This window comes from Oryctolagus cuniculus, chromosome 19 (genome assembly GCF_964237555.1).
Source record: "Oryctolagus cuniculus chromosome 19, mOryCun1.1, whole genome shotgun sequence".
Taxonomy (NCBI): Eukaryota; Metazoa; Chordata; class Mammalia; order Lagomorpha; family Leporidae; genus Oryctolagus; species Oryctolagus cuniculus.
In genome coordinates, this window is record NC_091450.1 from 6,692,066 (window position 1) to 6,710,725 (window position 18,660).

An 18,660-nucleotide genomic window follows, 5' to 3' on the forward strand; every position below is an offset into this window, starting at 1 on the left:
CCGCCAGACACTGCGGGGGACGCCACCCATAAGAAACAGAGACCAGCCGAATTTTATTGGGAGTCGGGGCGGGGGCTCGGGCTAGCCGGGAGCGCGGGTCAGCGGAGGCGCCAGACGCTCGCCTACTCCTGGTCCTTGGCGTCCCCGTGCGTGATGACGTAGCAGATGTTCTTGTAGTCCACGTTGCCGCCCACGTCCGGGGGGAAGGCCGCCCACATGTTCTTGATCTGCGAGAGAGACGCGGGCAGCAGCTCGCAGCGATCCCGACGCGACCCCTCCCCGCCCGCCCCTTCGCCGCTGCGGGGCCCCTCCCTGCTCACCTCCTCCTGGGAGAAGCGGTCACACTGCGTGGTCAGCAGCTCCTCCAAGCTGCAGGGGGAGGGGGGGAGTGAGGAAGGCCGGGCTCACTCTGGATGCCTCCCAAACACGCCGGCCTCCCCACTTTGGCGCTTGTCCCATATTGGCTGTGAATATGTGGCCGTGTCGCCCTGTCCACGGTCCCTCCCTGCCTCTAGCAGTGCCCAGCCCTAAGTGGGACGCGAAGGCGGCCGCATGGGGGCAGCGGAAGCGGTCACTTACAACTGCTTCTTGATTGTGCCCTTTCCCTCGGGGTCCAGCACTTTGAAGGCGCCAGTGATGACATCCTCAGGGTCCGCACCTGGGCGGGGGTCAGAGGGCACATGAGCCCCGGGCGTCCCCCACCCCCACCCCGCCACACCCAGGGAGACGCAGCCAGGAGCCTGGACCCCGGACACTTGGCTTACCCTTGAGCTTCTCCCCGAACATGGTCAGGAAGACCGTGAAGTTGATGGGGCCGCTGGCTTCCTTCATCATGGCGTCCAGCTCCTCATTTTTCACATTGAGGCGGCCTGGGGTGGGGGTGGGAGGGGGGCACGAGCTGGAGCAGGGTCCTGGGGCTGCCAGGGCTCTGCTTGCTCCCATCACTTTGGATCATCCCGCCCATTTCTCCAGCTTGGTAGACTGAGGCCCCAAATGGACCGCACAGGGTGGAAACCGAACCCCAGGGCCACACGGAATGCCCGGGCCCTCTGCGGGTGGGGGCAGGCGGCTCACCCATGGCTGCGAAGGTGTCCCGGAGGTCTTCCTTGTCGATGATGCCATCGCGGTTCTGATCGATGACGGTGAAGGCCTGCGGAGAGCAATGGCGTGAGGGAGTGGGGGTCCCGCAAGGCCGGGCTCCAGCACCCCCTACCCTGGGCAGATCAGATCCTGGCCCCCTGCCAGCTGTCCTCCGCCACCCCACAGCAGGGAGGGGAGGAGGGAATTCTAAACCCTTCCCCTCCCCCGCCCCCAACAGGTGCACATTCCAGGGAGGGGGCTGTGGGGGGGAGGGGCAGCAGAGGCCGTGTGTCTAGGCAGCCTTCAATCCCCCTCACCCCGACCCCCCCCCCCCCCACTCACCTCCTTGAACTCCTGGATCTGAGTCTGGTCGAACATGGAGAAGACGTTGGAGCTGCCGCCCTCTGCTGCTGCCCTTCTCTTGGCCTTCTTGGGTGCCTGGGAGGTGAGGGTTGGGCAAAGGGGTCCGTGAGCGGGGCCACACACCTCTCTGTGGGGGCGAGCGATTAGATTCAGGGGTCTCTGAGTCCCTTCTGCTACAGCGCTTCTCTGGCCTGGGGCGCCTCCTCCTTGGGACTATTTTTTTTGCGGAAGGGGCTGATAGGTTGTGTCTCCCGGCTCCCCATCTGGATGCCCTAAGTCTGCATCCCTCCACCCTGCCCAAGCGGCCGATGGATCGGCGGAAGCTTCCTTCCCTTCTTGGTCCCCTGAGCTCCAACTTGCTGTTTGAACCTGATCCAACTCATTTTCCCCTGTCTGAACCTCCCCTTTCTCAAGTATAAAACGGGAGGTAGAGGGGCCCCTGGGTTGGCTACTCCCAGAAGGTGGAGGGCGGTAAGGGATGGAGTGGACCCTTGTGAGAGTGGCTGGGTCCTTTGACAGGTGACTGTCCATCTGTTCTTTTCCCCTTTAGGGACAGCTAGAGAGGGAATAGTCTTTTTTAATTTTTTTTACCTTTTGTTGAATTAGGAACCAGCTCTTTTCTTCCAAAGGGTGAGGCTGCCCTGAGGACTAGGGGATAGGGCAGGGGCAGGGGGCATTCACACTTACCATGTCTTCGGTCTCCTGGGGGCAAGGCAGTGGCTCTTGCTGGAGAGGAGCAGAGAGGCAGAGTCGGTGTAGGGCGCTCCCTTTGGGGTTTTATACTCTTGCCCCAGGGAGCCCTTAGCATACCAGGGTAACCTTAGCCCTGTGGGTGCCCACCCCAGATACCAAAATAGCCCAGCTCAGGGCCTCTCCTTTCTTGGAGGGCCCACAGCAGCTGGAGCCGCACAGAGGGAGGGAGGAGGGAGTGGGTCTTGAGATGTGTTTCTTACTAGGACCAGGGCAGGAAGAGGGGTTCTTTCCTCCTACAGGGGGGGCACACACCAAGGCCCAGCGCTGAGAGAGACAAGAACCAGGATCCTGCACCTACTCCGTGTGCTGGGCCCAGATCTAAACCCCATAGAAGTGTTGTGAGCACTGGCGGCGTGCCAGGCAGTGTGCTGAGCTTTTGGGGTGCACTTCAGCAAATACACTCCCCCCCATTCCCCCACATTGTGGAGTTGGAAGTCAAGTGCATGGATGTGTCTGTGTGGGAGGGAGGGGCCCGGGGTAGAGCCTAAGGGTGGAGAGAGCTATGGGTGGCAGGTGGGGGTCCAGAGAGGGTCTTCCACATCACCTATCAAGGTCAGGGGGAGTTTTGAGTAATGATGCTTCTCTTCCTCCGTGGGCCCCCGGTGTCTCCCTATAAAATGGGGATGAAATGGCCATCCCGTAGATCTCGCATTACAATTAACAAGTGGCCTGGCCCCGGTGGCGGTGGAGGTGGATTTACAGTCTTGCCCCAGAGACAGAAATAAATGCATAAAGTGACATCCCAGCTGTTCTGCTCGGGGGCCCAGAAGTGGGGGCCGAGCAGCCCTGTCTTGGAGGGGGGGTATGACAATGGCTCCTTGAAGGTCAGGTGGAGGTGGAGGGGCAGGCCAGCTAGGCAGAGGCCATGGCGTGGACAAGGCCTGGAAAAGTCAGAGGTGTTCAGGTTGTGAGAATTGAGCCAGCGCCCAGATGCTGGAGGGCCGTAGGAGCCCCTGGGGAGCCTTGGGAAGGTTTGAACCAGGAGAAGGACATGGTCTCGTCTCTCAGGGTCCTGGGGTGGGAGGCATCCTGGCTGGCTGGGATGGCCATGGTTTCTCTCGTCATCACTCTTGGTGCTTCTGGGGTGCCCTATCTTACCCGCCAGGCCTCAACGCCCCAACTCCCTCCCTGCAGTGGGAAACGGTGGTTGAGGGAGCCCCGGGTTGGCAAGGACACTCCTCCTCCTCCTGCTCCCTCTAGGACCTGATGTCCTGAGAAAGAGGCCTCCTCCCTTCCCCCTCCTTCGCCCCATGCCAATGCCTCTAAGACATTTTCTTTTCTGAGCACTGGGGCCTAGCCACCTGTTGTCTAAGAAGAGAGAAGGAGCTGCCCTAAACTTAGCAGCTGCCTTTGGCCTCCTGCTCCAGCCCCTCCCGGCCTTGGATGGCAGCTGCCTCGCCTTATATGGTTACTGTGGGGGGTCCAGGCCCCGGAAGGGCCCACTGATTCCTGGGTGGTGGGGAGCAGGACTCCAAAAAGAGGACTGGGGGCGTGCTCAGGAAGCGGGGGCCAAGTGGAAGGTGGGGAAGTTGAAGAGGAGGAGGTCGGACTTGGAACCGAAGAGGCCAGGAGCTGCGCCTGCACTGGGACTGGGGAACTTCGAAGCTGCAGCCCCCAGCCTCGGGAGAATTGCAGGGTCAGAGAGAGAAGCAGGTGTTAAGGAACCCGAAGGTTGGAGCTCCTATGGTCAGGTCCTTAGGGCGTCCTGTGGGGCCTCTGGTATTGAGTTCTTAGAAGAAAATGGGGAGTAGAGATGTGGCAAAGAGGGAAGACTGATGGGACTGGGGTCCTAGCTCCCCCAAAGACTAGGGACGCAGATATGGGGTGCTCCTGGTGCTGGGGGTTCACGGACTTGGTTTCTGGGATCCAGAAGGGGTGCGGGGCAGTCAGGGCTGAGGGCTGGGAGCCTGGATTCTGGGGAGGAACCCAGGAGGATGCAGCTGCGGATTCCCGCAGGAAATGAGGGATCCAGAGGGATGGGCCGGTTAGAGGACTGGGGGGCTCTGGCTGGAGTCGCCTGGGCTTGGCGGGGCGCCGGGGCTGGAGAATTAAGGACGGTGAGAAGTCAGGCGTGATGGACCACGGCCTTGGATCGCACAGCCCACCGGGGTGAGAGCCGAGGGGGCTCCCGAGCTGACGGCAGAACGCGGCCCAGAGAGGACTCGGGAAGGACAGAGCGGCGCTCCTATTGGTTAAGCGCTGCGCTAGTGCCCCCCGGCTCTCCGCGCTGTCTCCGACTGTCACCCCCATCCCGCTCTTGTCTCCGGTTGTCACCGACTATCTCCCGGCTGGCACCGCCTGCTGGTAGCATCCCTGCCCTTTCGATGCTACCATTGGCTGAGACAGCTATCTATCATCGCACCCTGGCGCTCAAGTAGGAGAACGCAACCGTTGGCTGCGTTGGAAAATTAATCACAAGTTTGGCCCGCCCTCTCCCGGCTGTCATTCCTTCTTGACCATCTTGGGAAACCTAAAGAATTCCTCAGCTCTTCCGATTGACTGCGGATGCTGTCTGTCACCACCCAAATAGAGCTCACTGTCTGTTCATTCGACCTCTGCCTACTCCCCTTTTCATTGGCTCACTTTCTACCATTCGTTAGCGAGAGACTCGCAGGCCCCGCCTCCTACAGCACAGTACCCGCCCCCGTCCCCGCCCTTCCGCGGTCATTCCCTCCTCAGCCATGCTTATTGGCCAGAAGATTCAGGTTTCCGCTTTGCTATTAGTTACTCCTTTAGTCCCGCCTCCTCCTGTTTGGACGCACCCCCTGATTGGCCCTTTAGACCTTTGCCAGCTCCGTTTCCTCCTTCCAGATTACCCACCTCCTTCCCGCCTCCGATCCCACCCACCCTTCCAACGATTGGCAGAACCCCAGTTCCTCCTCTCTTATCATTCGTCCAAATCCTCTAACGAGGCGGGAGAAAAAAAAGGAGCGCGATGGGCCGGCCGGCGCGCAGGCGTGGAACGCGGAGACGCTGGCCGCTTAGCCGGCCGTGCGGCGTGTGCGCAGGCGCGACGTCGGCCGCTCGCCCCAAGCAAGAGGGAGGGGGCGGCGGCGAGAGCGCGCGCGGGGGTGAGAGGGCACGAGCGAGACCCCGGCGCCAGGCGCCCCCCGACCCCTGCCCCGCCTCCGCGCGCTCCGCCGCCGCTCGCGCGCCGCCCCGCCCCCGGCGCGCGCCGAGCCGCGCCCTTCGCCCTCTCCCCTTCCGCGGCGGGCCGCTCGGGGAGGCCTGAGGGGCGGTGCCTGCTGCGGCCTCCCCGGCGGGGGGGATGTGAGGGGCGGCCCGCGGCCATGGAGACGGGCCCGGCGCCCCTGGTGGCCCCGCCGCGCCGTCACGGCGCCCCCGCGGCCCCTTCGCCGCCGCCCCGGGGTTCCCGGGCCGGGCCGGTCCTGGTGGTGGCTCCGGGACCGCCGGTGACCACAGCCACTTCGGCGCCGGTCACCCTGGTGGCCCCCGGGGAGGCGCGGCCCGCCTGGGTCCCAGGGCCGGCCCAGACCCCGGCCGCGGCGGGCAGCACGGTGGTGGTGCTCACCCTGGAAGCCTCAGCTGAAGCCTCGGAGAAGCAGGTCTCCCCCGGCGCGGAGCCGCCCGCGCCCGCGCCCGCGCCCGCGGCCGAGACGTCCATGGCCTCGGCCTCCGGGACAGACCCTCCGAAGACCGAAGAGGCTGGAACCGCCCCGGCACCGGGGACCCCCAGCGGGACTCCCACCAGAACCCCTTCCAGGATGGCTCCTGGGGCCCTGGCCGCCAAACCCCCGCTTGCCCCGAAGCCGGGAACCACGGCGGCCCCCGGAGGGACCGCGCGGGGTGCAGCAGGACAGGTGGTGACAGGTGGACCCGGGGCCGCAGCGGCGCCGTCCGCGTCGGCATCGCCGGCTCCTGAGGACCCCTCGGCGCCAGGCGCGGGCCCTCCGGGGACGTGTGAGGCTCCCGTGGCCGTCGTGACGGTGACCCCCGCTCCGGAACCTGCCGAAAACTCTCAAGACCTTGGCTCTACGTCCAGCCTGGGGCCCGGCATCTCCGGGCCTCGGGGGCAGGCCCCGGACACCCTCAGCTACTTGGACTCCGTGAGCCTCATGTCCGGGACCTTGGAGTCCTTGGCGGATGATGTGAGCTCCATGGGCTCGGACTCAGAAATCAACGGGCTGGCCCTGCGCAAGACGGACAAGTATGGCTTCCTTGGGGGCAGCCAGTACTCGGGCAGCCTGTGAGTACCCCCCACCCAACGTCCCTGTCCCGGGGAGGGGAGGTGGCACACCTGGGCCAGCCCGGGGCAGCGCAGCCTCCCCGGGGGGTGCAGGGGGTGGCGATGAGTAGCGGGAGCATCCTGGCAGGAGTTTCAGCCCCGAGGTGGGGAGCGCTGGGGCCGAGCCTAGAGCTCACCTCTGGGGCATTCGCATCCCCGCACCTCCATTTCCTCCTCGGTGGAGTCGGGTGTGGTGATACTGGAAGGTCACTGCCCCTGGCGCTGTGCTGTGAGACGGGCCTTGGCGCCCGCGGCCTGCATCCCCCAGGTTGGATGCAGCGGCCAGGGGGTGGCGGGGGAGGGCAGCCTGGTTGATGGAGGGAGACCCTGCAGGCAGCGACGGAGGGGGCGGGGGCTTGTGCTTTCCCCGGAGGAGAGGGGGTGGCCGAGTCCTCTTCCCCATTTCCTCACCTCCTGCAGCCTGGCTGACTCTTTCCTAGTGCCCTCCGGGGGGCCTGAGTCACCGGGAGAAGGGAGGGATTGCTCACCTCTGCTGGCCTCCCTCCAGATCCTGCCCGTGGCCTGGTGCCCCTTTAACCTGCTGGTCACTTCCGCGACCCCATGCCCCTGGCCCCTCAGGTGGCCAGGCCCTGAGCCTGGTCCCAAGGATGAACCCGGCTTCCCAGGATCGCGTCACCTGGGGGCAGACACTGGTGCTCGGACAGTCGCCTGCACTGCAATACCCGGCTTTATCCCAGAGGCCGGCAGACGGTTCCAGGAGCACACGGGGAGGGGGCTTTTTGGCTGGCCTGGGACCTCAGCTGAAGCTGATTTAAACTGTGGAGCCCAAGCAGGTGGCTGTGTGAGCCTGGGAGGGGGGGGGGCTGTGGGAGGGGACTGTAGGTGGGGGTTATAAGGCAGTAAAAACTGGAGAACCTTCCGTTGAGTGGCAGCGCCCGGGTCCTGAAGTTTGACCCTGGTGCTTTCCCAGACGGAGCACTTGCTCAGTAAACCGCTCTAGGGTAGCCCGGGTCTGGGTCCCGGCGGCCCCCCAGCACCGCGCTGTCGCTGGTTTCAGAGCCCGGCCTGTGCGCCAGGTGCTGCGGGGGTGCTCTTGCCCTGCTTCGTCATTGGATCCCTATAAGCCCATCGCCCATGCCCGAGGAGCCCACCTCTGAGCAAAGCTGATTGCGGCTCCCTACTGTCCCCAGGGCGAAGCCCAAGCTCCTTAGCCTGCACACAGACTCCTCTTTGTCCAGCCCTGCCGGCCTCTGCTCTCCCAGCACTCCTTGCCCGGCACTGTGCGCGTGGCCCTGCCTCCTACCTGCCAGGAGAGCCCTCCTGCCCTCTTTCCCGCTCGGTTCTCAGTCCTCAGTGCCTGCTGAGCTTCCTGCCTCCAGGAAGCCTGCCCTGATATCAGCTTCCTCTCCTGTGTGTCTTGGGGGGTGCAGCTGTCTCCCTCTTAGGCTGGGCGTTCCTGCGGGCAGGAAAAGTAGCTTAGCCTCCAGCCCTTAGTTTGGAACTGACCTGCGGTCGGGATGAATGAGAGAGGGTGCCTGTGTTTGGGGAGTTCTAGCCCCTGCTCTTTAGTGGTCCTTGATCTGTGGTTTTCAGTGGTCCTCGCGACTGGGATGTGGCTGGTCCCCACCTGCCGAGGCTCCTCAGCTTGAAGGGGCAGCCCTGGGTTTGCTCTCAGGCGCGCTCTTCCACTCCACTCTGCCCTGGTCCTGGCTCCTTCGAGGTGGCTGAGCTCGGCCAAGCTCTGACACAGCCGTGGGCAGACGGGGCAAGGAGAACTTTGTTCCCCTGAAATCTGGGATGACTTCCTGGAGGAGGGGTAGAGGAGACTGCGGAGGCCAAGGGGTCTGAGTCTGGTGGGTGAAGCGCCAACAGTGGGCTGTAAGGAGGCCAGATCTGGTATGATGGCGGTTCAGCTCGCCCTCTGCGCTGCTCCCTGTGTGCCAACACGCCCTTTCAGGTGGGTGCTGTCATTAACGCCCTACAGACCAGGAACTCAGGCTTGGGAGGATGACATGAGTTGCCCAAGGTCACACAGGGAGTAAGGTGCTGAAACTAGGGCTTGGAAGCCAGTCTAGTGCAAAACAAGACTTCTTCTGGTTAGGATTTACATATTTATTTGAAAGTCAGAGTTCCAGAGCGAGGGGGAGAGAGCTTCCGTTCATTGCTTCACTCGCCAGATGGCTGCAGTGCGCTTGGCCATCTTCTGCCGCCTTCCGAGCCATTAGCAGGGAGCTGGAGCAGAGTGGAGCAGCTGGGACTTGGACTGGCTACGCTACAACACTGGTCCCCAAAACGTGACTCCCCAGATTCGGATGTGTCACAGTGGGAGTGAGCACCATCTCCGTATAGCTGACAGCTGGGGAGGAAGCCCTTTTCTGGGTGTGAACTGGGGCCGCGATGGCCAGACGGCCAGGCACCCCGTGTGGGACAGCGCGTAGAGGGACCAGCTTCTCCTTGGAGCCCGGGGAGGGGCTGGCCCCGGCTCCCCGCCATCCCGGCTTTATACCACGGCCACTGACCTCCTCCTGCCCCCCCCCCCGCAGAGAGAGCTCCATTCCCGTGGATGTGGCGCGGCAGCGGGAGCTCAAGTGGCTGGAGATGTTCAGTAGCTGGGATAAGTGGCTGCTGCGGCGCTTCCAGAAGGTTTGAGAGGGCTGAGGGGCGGGCAGCACAGTGCAGGGGTGGGGTGTGGGAGGCGTGTCCCGGGGCCTGAAGCCGGCCCTGCTGCCCCTCCGCCCCAGGTGAAGCTGCGCTGCCGGAAAGGGATCCCCTCCTCCCTGCGCGCCAAGGCCTGGCAGTACCTGTCCAACAGCAAGGAGCTCCTGGAGCAGAACCCGGGCAAGTTTGAGGTGCGTGCGGACCTGCGGGCCTGTCTGCGAGGGGCGCCCATTCCCCCACCCTCAGCTGACCCCTGCTGTCCGCTGCAGGAGCTGGAACGGGCCCCCGGGGACCCCAAGTGGCTGGACGTGATTGAGAAGGACCTGCACCGCCAGTTCCCGTTCCACGAGATGTTTGCTGCTCGCGGCGGGCACGGGTAAGGCGGCCTGGCTGCACCGGGTGGTGAGCGAGGCTCCAGGGGGACCCGGGGCGGGCTGAGAGCAGCGCTCGCCCTCCCGGACGCCTGGCAGAGGGATCGTCGTGGACTGTCAGCTCCTGTCACATGAAGGGTCTGGGGAGGGGTGTGTGTGGAGCTGTGGTCTGAAAGAGATGCGAGCCGGAGCCGGGGGCAGGGTTTTGCTGGCCGAGGCGTTACGTAGCTGCTGTGTGTCTGGGCAGTGGCGCTGTGCAGAGCTCAGTCGTCAGGAGCCCCTGGCGGTGGGCCAAGGCACTCGGGTTTTGTTCTGTCGGCCCAGCTTCCTCAAGACGGGCTGGCAGACCGCTCTCGAGGAGCGCACAAGGTCAGCCTCAGGTGGCCGGCTTCCAGCAAGAAGTCCATCCGTTCCCGGGGCCTACCAAGCGCTCGCTCTCTGCTGTCTGGGTCGAGGCATCCATGACGGCAGTGGTCGAAAAGACAAAAGCTCCCGCCCCGCGGGGTTGGTCATATTCTAGCGCCAGAGAAGGAGGGCAGGGTGTTGTGTGTGAAGTGGGGGTGGGGGTGGAAGAGGCGCCAGAGCAGGAGACGATGGGGGTGAGGCTCCAGGCGTGTGGCGGCTGCGTTGAGAACAGACTCCTGGGGGCCAGGGCAGGGTGAGAGCTGGGAGGAGGCTCTTTCCTAGTCTAGGAGAGAGATGACGATGGGTCAACCCGGAGGGTTGCGGAGGAAGTCGGGAGAAGTGACTGAATTCCCAGTGTATTTTGAGGTAGACTCGAGGAGTTGCTAATGGTTTAGACGTGGCGTGTAAGAGAGAGAGAGGTTAAATCTGACTTGTGAGATTTGGGGCCTGAGGAGTCGAGAAGGATGGGGTGACTGTTTGCGGGTGCGCCTGGGAAAGCGGGCAGAGGTGGGCCTGGGTGCATTGGGAGCTCGCCTTTGGGTGTTTGGTTCAGAATGCTCCTTGGACACGCAGATGGAGCGGGGAGCAGCTCGGCCGGGTCACGCACAGAAGTCTGGGTTTCAGGGGAGAAGGTGAAACTGGAGAGAAACTGGAAGTTGGAGCTGTCAACTTCAAGAGGGACTGAACCTTACCCACGGGGCTGGATGCGGTTTCCGGGGCAACGAGGGTAGATGTCCAAGAATGAGCCCTGCTGCTCCAGCGTTCTGAGAGTGGGGAGATAAGGAGGACCAGTGCAGCAGACGGGAATGAGAAGCAGCAGGCTGGGGGGCGCGTGGGCACCTGTGGGAGTTAGAGACCAACCTGTGTAACTGGTCTTGGAAGAAGGCGCTGGCCGAGCGGGAAAAGATGCTCAGTTCATAGTAGCAGAGGTGGGATGCAGGCAAAACACAGGTGAGGGTCACGTGCGCACGCCGGCTTCTGGGGGAAGCCGTCCTGTTAGGAGTGTGTGAGATGCAGGCTGGGACGGGGCCTGGGGGCATCACTTTTTTCTGGACAGGAGGTGGAGGTCTAAGCTGGAAGTGGCCGTGGAGCCAGAGGAAGAGACGTGAGGGGGTTCAGCGTGTGGTGTTGCTTGGCCCCGGTGACTGGCCGTGGGAGAGAGGAAGGCTCTCTGTCCTGGTGGGGCGCTGAGTGGATGCAGGTCCCAGACCCGGCGGAGGGGCCCCTGTGAGGGAGAGGACCAGGGCTAGGGCAGAGGTTCTTCTGGATGCAGAGACCGGGAAGACGGGAGGCACGGCTGCTTCCAGGCCGGGGCGAACTGGCCAAAGCCAGTGGGAGAGATAAGGCGGGCTCTGCCCTGCGGCGATAAACACATCCTCCGGGCAGTGCTAGAGGAGGCAGATGCTGCGGCTGTGGACGGCTTCCTGGAGAAAACGACCTTGGAGGCTTATGGGATGGTGGCAGATGAAGCAGGGAGAGGGTGCAGCCTGTTCTGGGCTTGGAGCACGTGGGTGCGCAGCCACGGGCAGAGGCCCAGGGTCTGAACCTTTGGCTCACGCTGGATAGGCAGGACACATGCGGTGGGGAAGCCCTGAGGTTGACCTGGAACGGCATGGGGGTCTGGCCTGCAGTGTGTGTTGTGGGGGCAAGTGTGGTTGGGGGTCCAGAGCCCCCGACAGCCCTGAAGCTCTCCCGCAATCCCCACAGGCAGCAGGACCTGTACCGGATCCTGAAGGCCTACACCATCTACCGGCCCGACGAGGGCTACTGCCAGGCCCAGGCCCCCGTGGCCGCCGTGCTGCTCATGCACATGCCCGCTGAGGTCAGCATCTGTGGTCTTGGGGCGCGGCGGGGCGGGGCTCTTGGCCTGCGCTGGAGGCGGGGGAGCTCCATGTCTCAGCCCCACCTCTCCCCTTACCCTTGCCCCCCTCAGCAAGCCTTTTGGTGCCTGGTGCAGATCTGTGACAAGTACCTCCCCGGTTACTACAGTGCAGGGCTGGTGAGTGTGCAGGCTGGGCGCGTGGGGCCGTGGCTGTTCCCCCAGGTGGCGGGGGGGCCTTGCCCTACCCCCTGGCCCGTCTGTCTTCTCTGGGCCTCCCCCCGCCGCGGAGCCCGGGGGCTGCAGCAGGCCAGGCCCTCTCGAATGGCTCACCCCACCTGCAGGAGGCCATCCAGCTGGACGGAGAGATCTTCTTCGCGCTCCTGCGCCGGGCCTCCCCGCTGGCTCATCGGCACCTGCGGCGGCAGCGCATCGACCCCGTGCTCTACATGACGGAGTGGTTCATGTGCATCTTTGCCCGCACGCTGCCCTGGGCGTCAGTCCTGCGCGTCTGGGACATGTTTTTCTGTGAAGGTAACTCGGTGGCCGGCCGGGCCAGGAGGGGGCTGGGCTTTCTGCGGGGGCTGCCAGGAGGTTCTGTGCCCTCGCAGGGGCCGTGGACCACAGGTCCTTGCTCCGGGGCTTCGTCGTCAGGAGGCCTGATCTCGGCTCTGTCGCTCCCTCCCAGGGGTCTGACACCCCAAACAGTTCATCTCCCTGCTCGAGGCCTCGGTCTCCCCCTCAGTGACGTGGCGTGGGGCGCCGAGGCTGAGATCCTGGGTCTCACCCCGCCTCGTTCCGTGCCCTGACCCTGCAGGCGTTAAGATCATTTTCCGAGTGGCCCTGGTGCTGCTGCGGCACACGCTGGGCTCGGTGGAGAAGCTGCGCTCCTGCCAGGGCATGTATGAGACCATGGAGCAGCTGCGCAGCCTGCCCCAGCAGTGCATGCAGGAGGACTTCCTGGTGCACGAGGTAGGCGCGGGCCTCGCCCCTCCCCCGCTGCAGCCCGTCCCCGCCCTGCCCCTCCTCCAGCACCCCCTTCCTCTCCCTCCAGGTGACCAATCTCCCGGTGACAGAAGCCCTGATCGAGCGGGAAAACGCAGCCCAACTCAAGAAGTGGCGAGAGACCAGGGGCGAGCTGCAGTACCGGCCTTCGCGGCGCTTGCACGGCTCCCGGGCCATCCACGAGGAGCGCCGGCGGCAGCAGCCGCCCCTCGGCCCCTCCTCCAGCCTCCTCAGCCTCCCCGGCCTCAAAAGCAGAGGCTCCCGGGCCGCGGCAGGGGCCCCCTCCCCACCTCCGCCGGCCCGCAGGGCCAGTGCCGGGCCGGCGCCAGGGCCCGTGGTCACCGCTGAGGGACTGCACGCATCCCTGCCCTCACCTACCGGCAACAGCACCGCCCTGGGCTCCGGCAAGGAGAGCCGGAAGCAGGAGAAGGAGCGGCAGAGGCAGGAGAAGGAGCGGGAGAAGGAGCGGCAGAAGCAGGAGCGCGAGAGCGAGCGGCGGGAGAAGGAGCGGCAGCGGCGCGAGAAGGAGCAGGAGCGGGAGCGGCAGGAGAAGAAGAGCCAGGCCCGCAAGCTCTCGCTGCGGCGCAAGGCCGACGGGCCCCCGGCCTCCCAGGACGGCGCGGACGGCGGGGACAGGGCCTCGGCCGCCGAGCCCCGGCAGGACGCCTACTTCTGACCTCTGACCCCGCGCTGGACTGCGCGACCCCCTCTGCCGCTGGGCAGGAGCAGGCCTGGCCGGGGAGGCTGCCCCAGCCCCTCAGCGGGCCGCGGCCGACCCTCCGTGAGGAAAGCGGCCAGGGCAGCCGCCGCGCGTGGGCGGCCGTGCCGGGCTGGAGCCCGCTGCCCCGTCAGGACTAGTCGGGGTCTCCGTCACTCCTGCCCCAGTCCCCCGGCCCCCCCAAGTGCTGCCCTGATTGACTGTCACCACAGGGCCGCCACCTGGGGCAGGCGGCAGCAGTTCGCGGATTCCTACACTCCAGTGGCTCCTCCTCCCCACGGTGGGGCGGGGGGAGCTGGGTTTCTTTTCCCTTTCTGCGGACCTGGGGTCTCCCCCACTTGCCAGCCCGGGCCCCGGCTCGCTCCTGGTCTCTGAGGCTGTGCTGTAATTATGTATGGAGGACGGGGCCGGCGGGTGGGGGTGCCCGCTCCCACTTCTGTCCTTCGGTTTCCATAATGCTCTGCGCTCTGGTTTATTTAAGGGGACGTGCACTGGGATAGGACGTCTCCCACTTCCCCTCACACCCCCACCCCTCCCCCTTCGCTCTGTATTCTCAGGCCTCCCCTGCCTCGTCTTACCAGGACCCCCCCTTCACCTCCATCCCTTCCAACCCCTGAGTAAGGGGTCTTCCCTTGGCCTTCAGGGGGTGGAACCCAATGTTTACATTTTTCTTCTGTCTCTGCCCCCACCCCTTGTGGCGCTTTGAGGAACCGGAAAAGAACCTGCTGTTGTCCCTGGGCCGTCTCCTGCCGTGTTATTTGATGAAGGGGTTTGGGGCCGGGATTAGGGTGCAGGGTGGGAAGGAGCCAGGGCCTGGGTCTCCGGTGATCTCTGCAGACGGGTACTCCCTGGCCTTTGGTCTGCCTCTCAGTCACTCGACAAACACTGGTTGAGCTGCTCCAGCTTTGCCTGGGACCTGGCTTCCCGGAGTCCTCTGTGCACTGCCAGCAGCACCCGGATCTCCTTCCCAAAGCGCTCGTGCAGCTCCTGGAAGCTGGAGTGGGGCCCGAGGATGGCTAGAAAGCCACAGTCCTCGGCGGGGCACCTGGGTTCTTGGCCAGCCGCCTGGCAGAGCTCCCGGTACTGGGCCTCCATGGGGGGAAGCAGCCTAGCCAGCCGCCTCCAGCTCACCCCGGCCAGCGCCCACAGCCAAGCCCTCAGCTCCTCCTGGCTTTCTGCGGCCAGCTTGTAGGCCCGCCCCCCTGTGCCCTCTCCCCCGGGGGTCACGATGGTGAAGGCGAAGGGCTCTGCGGCCTTAAGGCGAGGCTCCACCCGGCAGCTCTCCAACAGGATGAGGCCCAGGGGAGTGTGGGCTTCCTGGTGTTCCAGGTAGAAGAGGAGGTTTCCACGGAGGACAAACCAGCGGCGCTGGTAGCTGCTGTTTCGGGCCCCCTTCTTCAGCAAGATGCCCTCCTGGTCTGGGGCCTGGGCTCTGCAGCCTTGGAAGAAACTGAGCACAGACTTGCGGTGCAGTTTCATGGTGGTGGCCCTGGAGGGACCCTGGGGGAGAGAGGAGTGGTCCCCTGGTTGCCTGGGAGGATGCTCACGCCCTCCTAGCTCCAGCAGGCTCTGCCTGGGCACAGTCTTGGCCTGCACACCCTTGGGCGTTAGCTGTCTTGTCCCACCACCCAGGGCCAGGCCCGCCCACCTCCCCGCCTCAAATCCCATCACCTAGGCAGGGTCGCTGGGCCCTGATTGCTAAGGGGGCGGGGGCTTCATCCCACCGCTGTGGTGCCGGAGGGACCATTGCCCTTTCCTAGGCCTACCTGAGAGCAGGCACAGGGGCTTCTGGGCTGGCCACAGGGCACCCGCGACAATGCCACCTCTGCAGCAGTGGCTGCCCCGCCTCAGAAATCAGGAACTGGCTCCGCGGACAGGCGTGGAGCACGTGATTTCCCCTGGGTCCTAAAGGCGGCTGGGTTCTGAAAGTGTCCCAAGTGCCCTCAGAGGCCATCAGGTGAGCCTGGCTTCCCTTAGGGAGAAGAGCAGGGCCGCGCCTCACGCTAGGAGAGGGCGCAGCTCTGACAAGTGTAAGGCACTTGGCCAGTCTGCGGGAAACGGTGGTGCGAACCCCGGAAGGGGCACCTGGGGCTGGAACCCATCGGCTCTGCTCCTCCTCTGCCCCTCCATCCTGACCCTGGGCTCCCCTCTAAGTGGAGTTGCATCCCCCAGAGGCTGCGTGAGGGCATCGAAGCCACTTCGGGGCATCCTCCGCGCCGATCAGGGTCTAGGCGCCCGCACACTCCTCGCCGCTGCAGACCCGCGCGGCTCACGTCACTCCTGGCGGGGGACAGGGTTGGAGGTTGCCGCCTAGCTCACTACCTACTTCCGCCCGCTCTTCCTGTTAGTCCTTCAAGTGGAGTGAAGCCACTTCCGGCCTCCGCCGTACGCTTCCGGGTGATGGCGGCCAGGTGCCCCGGATACAGCCCTGGTGAAAGCATCTCTCCTTTTCTTCCCCTGCCTCCCCTAGATCCCCAGGTGAGCGCGCGCGGGGCTGGCTGCCGGAGTCCCCGTGGCTGTGCCGCCCTCTAATCTGTACACACCCCGGGACAGTTGGGGGGTCAACCACGTGGAATTGGGAGTTCGGCGCGAGGAGGAGGAGCAGAGCGGCCGGGAGCGCCAGGTCCTGGGTCGGCCCGGGCCCCGCGGGCTCCGAGGGCTTTGGGGTTGCGGGAGCGGGTGTGTGTGCCCGCCGAGCCCGGTAGCGCTCAGACTGCGGAGGCCGGATATGGGCGTGGTCACGTGGGGGAGCCGGGCCCCTGTCGTCGGGGTGGGGATACTCCCCGCGTCTGGCCTGGCGTCCCAGCTCCGTTAGCTCTGGGATGGCGAGCCGAGGCCGTGGGAGCCTCCGGGCTGCAGCTCCCGCTCTGGCCCCCGATTCTCTGTGCTCTTCCCTCCCAATGGACCTGGCACGCACCAGGAAGCGTGTCCTGTGGCCAGGGTTCTCTTGCAGTGGGTGGCCTCCCGCTCAGGCCGCTTCCTCTGCAACTTTTCCCCCATCAGGTTAAGGGAAGCCCCCCTGGCCCGTCATGCCAAAGCGGAAAGTGACCTTCCAAGGCGTGGGAGACGAGGATGAGGATGAAGTCAGTGTTCCCAGGAAGAAGGTGAGGGGGCCAGACCGTTTTGTTGGGGGGAGGGGAGGCAGAGCGGAGCCTGAAGAGGAGGGCAGGTCCCCCAGGACTGGGTTTGGAGGGTGCTCAGCTTGGGTGCAGATGCTGGAGTCTGGGAGGAGCTGAGAATTCTGCATTTCTCCCTTCCTGCTCTCAGCTGGTGGACCCCGTGACTGGGCCCGGGGGTCCCGGGAGCCGCTTCAAAGGCAAGCACTCCTTGGACAGCGATGAAGAGGATGATGACGACGAGGGGTCCAGCAAGTATGACATCCTGGCCTCAGAGGATGTGGAAGGTGAGTAGCACCCAGGGAGGGACGAGTGGGGACTTGAGGGAGGGAGGTTCCTGTCTCTCTCTTTTTTTTGCATGCCTCGCATGGGGCGACTCTGTCTCTGATGCAGGTCAGGAAGCAGCCACGCTCCCCAGTGAGGGAGGGGTGCGCATCACTCCCTTCAACCTGCAGGAGGAGATGGAGGAAGGCCACTTTGATGCCGATGGCAACTACTTCCTGAACCGGGACGCTCAAATCCAGGACAGCTGGCTGGACAATATTGATTGGGTGCGGCCCAGGGCTCAGCACGGCTGGGGTGGGGTGGGGGGGCTGGATCTGGGCTCCTGGAGCAGGTTTGTAGGAAACAACCCCCTGCAGCCCCCGACCCTGACCCCTTTCTTGCATTCTAGGTGAAGATCAGGGAGCGGCCCCCGGATCAGCGCCGGGCTTCAGACTCGGAGGAGGAGGACAGCCTGGGCCAGACACCACTGAGCGCCCAAGCCCTCCTCGAGGGACTTCTAGAGCTGCTGCTGCCCAGGGAGACAGTGGCCGGGGCACTGAGGCGGCTGGGGGCCCGAGGAGGGGGCAAAGGGAACAGCAAGGGGCCCGGGCGGCCCAGTTCCCCCCAGCGCCTGGACCGGCTGTCTGGGTTGGCTGACCAGATGGTGGCCCGGGGCAACCTTGGCGTTTACCAGGAAACTCGAGAGCGCCTGGCCATGCGGCTGAAGGGGTTGGGGTGTCGGACCCAGGGGGCCCAGGATTCCACGCCCCCGCCCTCCCTGGACATGTTTGCGGAGGAGGTGGCTGAGGGGGAGCTGGAGACCCCGACCCCTCCCCAGAGAGAAGGTGAGCTTTGGAGGGCAGAGGAGGGGCAGCGGTGTGGACTGGAGGCCGGGCAGTGGAGCTCCAATCGGCTCCGCCTCTGGTTGCAGAGGCAGAGTCGGCGGGCGACGGCCTGGTGGACGTGATGTGGGAATATAAGTGGGAGAACACCGGGGAGGCCGAGCTCTACGGACCCTTCACCAGTGCCCAGATGCAGGTGAGCGCCCCCCCCCCTCCCCCGCACGCCCCGCCCCACCCCCGGCCCGCCCCGCCCCGCCGTGTCAGCCCCGCCCTGTCTACCTGCAGACCTGGGTGAGCGAAGGCTACTTCCCAGACGGAGTCTACTGCCGGAAGCTGGATCCCCCGGGTGGTCAGTTCTACAACTCCAAACGCATCGACTTCGACCTCTACACCTGAGCCTGCGGAGGGCCCAGTTGGGCGCCCCCCCCACCTCCCCCGTTCTCTGCTGGACTTTGGGGGAGCCGGCCCCCAGCTGCCTTGGGCAGGGAGAAGATTGGAGGCTACTTTTCAATTTCTGTTTTTCCCAATAAAATGCCTTTAGTGGTGTGCGAGGGCCTCGGCTGTGCTGACGGCCAGGAGCCGGGGGCCGTCTCCACAGCCCTTCAGACTGTTATGTGTTTGTACGCTTTTTCCTCTGCCGTGGTCTCTCCCCGGTGCCTTGAACCCTCCTCACCTTCGTTTCCCGCCTCCCTGACTGGCAGGTGTCCTGTGTGGGCCCCGCCCTGATCTGCGCCTGCGCGGGCTTCTCGCTGTGCTGACCTCGCCTCCTCTGTCCTCACAGCCGCTGGGGACCTGAGCCCCGGGCCCAGGAATTGCAGGTGTTAGTGGGACGTCTCGAAGACCAAGGATGAGCAGGAATTCTCTTTTTTTTAATTTTTTTAAAAAAGATTTATTTATTTATTTGAAAGTCAGAATTACACAGAGAGAGGTCTTCCATCCGCTGGTTCACTCCCCAGTTGGCTGCAACGGCTGGAGCTGAGCCAATCCAAAGCCAGGAGCCAGGAGCTTCTTCCGGGTCTCCCACGTGGGTGCAGGGGCCCAGGGACTTGGGCCATCTTC

At 64.7% G+C, this 18,660-nt stretch overlaps 4 protein-coding genes across 7 annotated transcripts; 2 read left to right on the plus strand and 2 right to left on the minus strand.

The window, feature by feature from the left end:
• Positions 1-29: 29 nt before the first annotated feature.
• MYL11 (myosin light chain 11) lies at positions 30-2,208 on the minus strand. The gene is given in 7 exon segments (NM_001082761.2): positions 30-227; positions 321-369; positions 580-658; positions 765-869; positions 1,075-1,150; positions 1,423-1,518; positions 2,131-2,208. Coding segments are annotated over 7 exon segments (513 nt in total). The 5' UTR covers positions 2,134-2,208; the 3' UTR covers positions 30-122.
• Positions 2,209-5,147: 2,939 nt separating this feature from the next.
• Positions 5,148-14,117, plus strand: TBC1D10B (TBC1 domain family member 10B). Its single transcript, XM_002721739.5, has 9 exons — positions 5,148-6,403; positions 8,947-9,046; positions 9,145-9,252; positions 9,331-9,437; positions 11,545-11,659; positions 11,771-11,836; positions 12,001-12,190; positions 12,474-12,628; positions 12,711-14,117. The coding sequence occupies exons 1-9, from the start codon at positions 5,487-5,489 to the stop codon at positions 13,335-13,337; spliced, it is 2,385 nt and encodes a 794-aa protein (XP_002721785.3). The 5' UTR covers positions 5,148-5,486; the 3' UTR covers positions 13,338-14,117.
• Positions 8,492-15,666, minus strand: LOC103345202 (sesquipedalian-1). Of its 2 annotated transcripts, XR_011384732.1 has the most exons (3): positions 15,146-15,666; positions 10,530-14,879; positions 8,492-10,120 (listed from the first exon to the last, which is right to left on the minus strand). XR_011384732.1 is itself a non-coding variant. In XM_008248744.4 (2 exons), exon 2 carries the CDS (start codon positions 14,856-14,858, stop codon positions 14,247-14,249), a length of 612 nt encoding a protein of 203 aa, XP_008246966.1. In that variant the 5' UTR covers positions 14,859-14,879; positions 15,146-15,661; the 3' UTR covers positions 14,111-14,246. The 2 variants fall into 2 exon arrangements, 1 of the variants encoding a protein (XP_008246966.1); XM_008248744.4 differs by lacking the exon at positions 8,492-10,120 and having other exon boundaries at positions 14,111-14,879; positions 15,146-15,661.
• A 61-nt stretch (positions 15,667-15,727) lies between these two features.
• On the plus strand, positions 15,728-18,214 carry CD2BP2 (CD2 cytoplasmic tail binding protein 2). Of its 3 annotated transcripts, none has more exons than XM_008248745.4 (7): positions 15,728-15,857; positions 16,383-16,483; positions 16,647-16,782; positions 16,889-17,046; positions 17,169-17,604; positions 17,691-17,797; positions 17,887-18,214. In XM_008248745.4, the coding sequence occupies exons 2-7, from the start codon at positions 16,409-16,411 to the stop codon at positions 17,995-17,997; spliced, it is 1,023 nt and encodes a 340-aa protein (XP_008246967.1). In that variant the 5' UTR covers positions 15,728-15,857; positions 16,383-16,408; the 3' UTR covers positions 17,998-18,214. The 3 variants fall into 3 exon arrangements, with proteins under 3 accessions (XP_008246967.1, XP_008246968.1, XP_017193247.1); XM_008248746.3 differs by having other exon boundaries at positions 15,803-16,002; XM_017337758.3 differs by lacking the exon at positions 15,728-15,857 and having other exon boundaries at positions 16,114-16,483.
• The last annotated feature ends 446 nt before the right edge of the window (positions 18,215-18,660 follow it).

Bases quoted from the DNA above. Each gene is read 5' to 3' on its own strand.
- TBC1D10B (XM_002721739.5), top strand. From the start codon at position 5,487: ATGGAGACGGGCCCGGCGCCCCTGGTGGCCCCGCCGCGCCGTCACGGC. The intron at 11,660-11,770 runs GTCAGCATCTGT...TGCCCCCCTCAG, and splicing joins TCATGCACATGCCCGCTGAG to CAAGCCTTTTGGTGCCTGGT. The intron at 12,629-12,710 runs GTAGGCGCGGGC...CTCTCCCTCCAG, and splicing joins AGGACTTCCTGGTGCACGAG to GTGACCAATCTCCCGGTGAC.
- LOC103345202 (XM_008248744.4), bottom strand. From the start codon at position 14,858: ATGAAACTGCACCGCAAGTCTGTGCTCAGTTTCTTCCAAGGCTGCAGA.
- CD2BP2 (XM_008248745.4), top strand. From the start codon at position 16,409: ATGCCAAAGCGGAAAGTGACCTTCCAAGGCGTGGGAGACGAGGATGAG. The intron at 17,047-17,168 runs GTGCGGCCCAGG...CTTGCATTCTAG, and splicing joins GGCTGGACAATATTGATTGG to GTGAAGATCAGGGAGCGGCC. The intron at 17,605-17,690 runs GTGAGCTTTGGA...CTCTGGTTGCAG, and splicing joins GACCCCTCCCCAGAGAGAAG to AGGCAGAGTCGGCGGGCGAC.